This window comes from Onychostruthus taczanowskii, unplaced genomic scaffold (assembly GCF_017590055.1).
Source record: "Onychostruthus taczanowskii isolate IOZ18803 unplaced genomic scaffold, ASM1759005v1 scaffold49, whole genome shotgun sequence".
Lineage (NCBI taxonomy): Eukaryota > Metazoa > Chordata > Aves > Passeriformes > Passeridae > Onychostruthus > Onychostruthus taczanowskii.
In genome coordinates this window covers 464380-470379 of record NW_024502458.1, presented here as the reverse complement: position 1 = coordinate 470379, position 6000 = coordinate 464380, and the positions used below count along the sequence as shown (strand labels likewise).

At 44.0% G+C, this 6000-nt stretch overlaps 1 protein-coding gene across 4 annotated transcripts in view; it reads left to right on the top strand.

Moving 5' to 3' along the window:
• Positions 1-6000, top strand: part of MOB2 (MOB kinase activator 2) — a 109576-nt gene that overhangs the window by 97265 nt on the left and 6311 nt on the right. For all 4 annotated transcript variants that reach the window (XM_041415043.1, XM_041415041.1, XM_041415042.1 and 1 more), the window contains exons 2-3: positions 1913-2073; positions 3282-3375. In XM_041415043.1, the coding sequence (XP_041270977.1) occupies positions 1913-2073; positions 3282-3375 (255 nt within the window). The remainder of the gene's footprint in view (positions 1-1912; positions 2074-3281; positions 3376-6000) is intronic.

Genomic DNA, 6000 nt, shown 5'->3' with positions numbered 1-6000 from the left:
CCTCCCTCCCTCCCTCCCTCCCCAGCCTAACTAAACCCAGAAACCACTAAATGTAGCAAATGCAAGGGTTTGAAGACAGAAATAGTGTGACAACCAGGAACTGTTATCTAACCCCTCTGTATTAAGAGCCTTGCACCGAGGAGCAACTGATTCTCATGTCCTAAAACATCCCCTTGTGGAGCAGCTATGACAATTAGTCCTTTCCTTTATTTTCATTCTGTATTTGTATTCTTTAGAAAGATGTTCTAGTTGCATTATTTAAAAAGATGTCACAGGCATCCCCTCTTAAACCCATCCCCTCTGAAGCCCACCTTTCTCATTAACATAGGAAAAAAGGTGGGACCATCTGCTCCGTGCCAGACACCTGCTGCCGTGCTTTCTGCACATCTCTGTAAATACATCATGAGGCTGGAAGGGTATATTGTGCTGCTGTCACCAAGTTTTCCTTGGTTTTCCTTCATGCTGGCCTTTCTGACGTCCCTCTAGTCTTAATGTACTGTTTTAGAGAGACATGTGACACAAGTTTAAGACAGTGAGCACTGGCAGTGCTGGTGACCAAAGTTAAAGTGCTGCTTTCCTGCGGAAGGCACGTCTCGGTCTCTCCCTGCTCCAGAAGGGATTATGTGGATGATTAATCTTTCTGAAGATGGGTTTAATAAACAGATCAGTAAAGAGCCCATGAAGAGAGAAAACTGAGTGATCCTATTTCCTTTAAGAAGAGCACTGAGACTTCAAACACCATTCCAGGAAAGATGTGTATCATATCCTCACAACAAAAATTAAGCCTGCATGTGTCTCAGACAGGAACACAGTTGGAAGATTATTTAAGTGTGTTAAGAGCCAAAGTGTGAGGTCTGTTTCCTTTGGATGAGATCTCAATGAGTTTTGACAGCAAACTTTATCCAGTCATCTGCAAAGGTGGGCTTGTCTTGGCTTTACAGATCCTTAAAAATCATTTCAATGAAAACAGCCTGACATGAAAAAAGAGCTGGCATCTCTTCCTTGTTTTGATATTATAATGGACAGCAAGTATTGTCCTATGATTGTGCCTCACCATTATTAAATAGATCTTCCATCTCTGCTTAGGTGGATTTTTTTAACTGTAGGAACACATGGATGTTTGACCACGTAGCCTAAAAGACCAAAGTGCTTGACCCACTGTCCTTCCTACTGAATCCCTGGTCCAGGATTGGGTTGAGAGTCTATTTAAAAAACAAGTGAGAGGAGCAGTACAGTCTAGTGATTACAGCAAACACTTTACAGATGGGAGATGAAAAGTCTCAATATGCCATGGAGATAATCTTTTATGGAATATGATTTCTGTGCTTTTATAAATCCAAATGGAAGGTTATTTCATAAATGCACTACATTTCCAAGGGTTTCCAGAAAAACATGAACTCAGCTCGTTCTGTCCCAGGTAACCCTAGAACTGAGAAAACAGGTATTTTTGTGGTTATCACTGCTTTTAGCTGGAGTCACACATGTTAACTTAAGAAGGCTTCTGATGGGGCTAGAGAGCAAGGAATGCTGTAGGCTTTGAATGAGCAGCACCAGCTTTTGCAGCAGCCAGGTTTGCTGTTTCTCAGACTCCTGTTCTGCAGGTGACCAGGAACTGTGTGATGCAGCAGGTTGTTGGTCCTCATTTGGCTCCTTCAGGCACAGAGCTGTCCTGCTGTCACCACTGCTCGCAGGCCTGAGGAGAGACCAGTGCTCTCCCAGGAGTTTGCAATCTCATCTGGCCAAAGGGCAGGAGGGATGGAGCAGCAAAATGAAGCTGCTGGGAAGGGAATGCAGGAGGAGCAGTGGAAAGGCAAATACAGGAGTTCAGATGAACCAGCTGCTTTCAGGTTTCTGTAGCTGTTCAACAGTAGAACTAACCCCACTTCTTTTTTTTTTTTTTAATCTTTTGCAGGAAGTCCAAGGGAAAGCCAAATGGTAAGAAGCCAGCACCAGAAGAGAAGAAACTTTACCTAGAGCCAGAATACACAAAATCCAGAATTACCGACTTTGAATTTAAGGAACTAGTGATGTTACCACGGGAAATAGACCTCAACGAGTGGCTTGCCAGCAACAGTGAGTATTATGTTCGTACAATTCTGAGCTTGCTGCCCATCCTCAAGAGGCCATTCATTCACTCTTTTTGCTGTTTCCAGTGCTTAGAAAAACACTCAGTGACTATTTATGCTTACTGTGTAATGCATGTCATTATACCTTGAGTGGTAATTAAGCTGTCTCACGCACAGCCCAGCTGTGCTCAGCAGCATGAAAGCCTTGATGCATTTCCTCCTTCCAGCCCCCTCCCTGTGGCACTGAGGGCACTGCAGTTTTGGATGCTCTTTGCAGAACCATCAAGATCCCCGTTGACTGCTTGCTAAACTGGCTGGTTCTGCATGTTTCTGACTCCAGCTACTGATCTTCCAGAAGCATTGTAAAAAAGGAGTTTCTAAAGACTTGTATGTAAAGCAACTTACGCCTAAAGCCAGAAGTTGTGAAGTATTTTGGTCAGATTTTTTTCCTCCCCACTTTTTCCAAATTTTGGTGGAATTACTGTGGATTTCAACAGCAGACAGGCTGAAATTCAGAGATGTGACCAGCTACTGTGACTGAATGCTGTACCTGTGCACTTCAGCCCTGATTTGCTGAACGTTCCTGGGCTACTCCTGCCTGTCCTCACCTGCATCTATGGCCCACTCTTGTTTATGTTTTCAACAGTGTGTGGTAGTAGCAAGAAACTACTTTAAACTGCACACTGGGAAAGTTTATAGAGACTCATCAAGAAAAGTAAGGTGCCCCGTGAGAAGTATTAAGAAGCTAAATTATCTCAGGAGATTTTTAAAAAGTGGAAGTGTACTAGGTTTCATGCTGGTTGTTTTTACAAGGAGACGTGTTTTGAAAACTAATAGTGCTGTTTTCTAGCCACTGTGGATTTTAAGTCTGAGTTCAAAAGAATGTAGCAAATTGTTTGCCTTCAGCTTATAGCAGAGTATTCTGCTGTAAAGGTGAGGCTGATGACGGAGACACTTTCCAGTCTTGCTGCTTTGTGAGTAATAAGAGCAAATGCATCATGGTGCTTTCATGTTAAATCAAAACAAGAGCTTTCATTCTGTGTACGTCTTTGTTTTGCAGTTCATCATTAGGCTCATTTAGCTAAATCATGTTTAAATTTGTATGCAAGCTGAAGACTGAGGTTGTTTCACTTGCTGTATTTAAATAATTGTCTGGAGGATAACCAGTTTGAAAGTATTTTACTTCTGAATTTCTTTCCTTCATTTATTTTTCAGCAACAACTTTCTTTCATCACATCAACTTACAGTATAGTACAATCTCAGAGTTCTGTACAGGAGAGTCATGTCAGACCATGGCAGTGTGCAATACGTAAGTCAGTATTTTCATTTATTACATGTGCAAGGTTTCCACGTCTTCAGAGTCTCCTGGGGGAGGATATTGGTATTGGATGGCACCGGGCAAGTGTTTTACAGCAGGTCTCTACTTGTTGAGAATGCGTCAGCTGTGCATCCTGTTCTCTTCTTCAGCAGGGAAGTGTGGTGGAAATCTGTTTTTGTGGAGGACTAGAAGGATGAGAATCTCTGAGTGCTCTAAGCTGGCTTTATAAGGTCAGATCAGAGGGGCAGATGACCATTTGTGTGCTTGGGGGAGAGGGAAAGGAGGGTGTTAAGGAACCTTCCTTGTCTGACCATGCAGGAGCCACTATGGCAGTCAGTCGTGAGCTGGGACCAGGGCCCCTTCACAGCTACACACCCCACACTCCCTCAGACAAGCTTTTCTTACTGGCTTGATCCAGGTTTTCCATAGCAGAGTCCCAGGTATCCAGATCCTTAAAATTCACTTGGTACAGTAACTAAATAACCTCCTAACAGCTCAATCCAGTGCCTCCAATTGGGGCCCCAAACAAAGCCCCAGACTCTGGGCTTTTATAGTCTCATGGCTGAAAAAGCCTCGGGGTTGGGGTTGTCAGCTCCTGCTGTCTCTCTTGAGTGTCACCTGGCTGAGCCACAGGTCCCCATGTCCTTTGTTGTGCCCCTGCCACGCAGAGCTCAGCCCTGAGCCTGCAGGGCAGCTGCTCATGGAAGTACCTGCACAGTGTGCTCCTGAGCTAGGGCAGGGCAGGACTGTCCGTTCTGGTTACAGTGCTGGGGTTCCAGGGACAGCAGGGCAGGAGAGGTGAGTTGTGAAAACCTCAGAGAGTGCTTCTGAGAGCTGGAATGCTGACACAGCTCCAGGCTGCTGGTGGATAACCTCTAGCCTGACCTGAGCCACAGGCTCTCTGCCTGAGCCCCTGGGCACAGAGGACACAAGTGGCAGCTTTGCAAGAGTAAGGAAAACTTTGGTTTGGCATTTTTCTGCCTCTAGAACTTAGAAGACTTTAACACTGACTAGCAGTTAGTTCTGAGAGGAAGCTTTGTAGTGTTACTGGACAGTGGGAATATAAAAAAAGTTAAAATAAACTTCTGCTCCTGATGAGCACAGTCCAGTCAAGTATGAATATGCCTGTTGTGTTTTGGGTTTTTCCCTCCAACATGTGTTGATAGTCCTTTTCTTCCCTCCTCTTGCATTTCCTGGGATTAATTTACTTGAGATGGATTTTAAAAGAGACAGCTGGGCAGTAAGTCATAGTACATCAAACAGTGTCCCAGGGAATGTATGCAACAGAACCTCTGTATTGTATCTCTGGCAGTCATTACATAATTCTTTGAAGGAAAGCCTTGCTTAATGCACTGGTCTATCTTGTAGACTTGAAATGAATATCAGGGGCTTTCTTTGAGAGCACTTAAAAACATGCAAAGTGTATGGAGGGTATTTTTGCATGTAGAAGGTGGAATGGTAACTGTCAGAGAGTTAAAGGCCATGCTAGAGACTTTGAAACCAAGCTGGAAGAGAAAGTAATAAATCTCTGCTGGACCCAGATTTTATCAAACGGAGACAGCCTGTCTCTAAATAAGAAATGGTGAGCAGTAAGATGAGTATTTTGTTGATTCTTGTTCCCAAGCATGCTCATGTTTAAATTCCTGATGTAGCACTGGCGGTCCCAAGCACAGAATTCAACTGTGTATCCACTTGGCTGATGGGAAATAGTGGCTAAAAGGAGGTGGTGATTGGGAACCTGCATTAGTGTTGCTCCATTCTGCTCTAGTGAGCCTTTAACAAGAGTTCTCTGTAAGCACCTTGTGCTGCAGAATAAAGAGAGGAAGTTGCCTGTAGGCAACTGCAGCTGTAGCCTGTATTTTTAGTGGTAGGGACTGATAGCAGAATGTTCCTATCCTTTGTTTTGGAAAACTGAAAAATTGTGCTGTTTGGGAATAACAGGAAGCATGTCTACATTTGGTGAAGCACTTGAAATGTCTTGTGTGTAGCTAAATCATAACAACCTCAGTACCTTCCTGTACTTGGGGGCAGGTGGCTGATTCACATTTGCAAACTGGAGGCTGCTTGCTTCTAGCAAGTGTGTGGGTCTGTGAAAAAGCCACCAAGGTGAGATCAGCTGCCTACACACCTCAGCACAGTTCAGCTTTGTGGGCCCCTTTGATAATTGTGTTCTCCAGATCCTGATCTTTTTGTTCTGCCTTTCCTAGCTCTGGTAATCTGACGATGTGCTTGCTGTGTTGGAGAAGCACCAGTTGCGGTGGCTTTGTTGTGCCTTGGACCTTATTTAATAAAGCTGTGGCTTATTGTTGCCTGTCTCCAGTGTGTAGAGACACCTGAACACTGGTGCCAGTTCCTGATTAACCTGATGGACACTGCAGGCTTAGCCTTCTGTGGCCATGATCTGTTTGCTGCTCTCCTTTGGAATAAAATACCATCTGGCTATATAAGATTGCCATAGAATTACAGTACCTTGGAGTTAAAGTGCAGTTTGCCATTGTTTCCCACGCTGATTTCTTGGGTAGTTCCATATGAAAGTGCATTCTGTTCCACTTTTATATTTTCCCTGCTGAGTTCTTTATGATACATTTTGGATCACACCATTCTGGTCATGCCTAA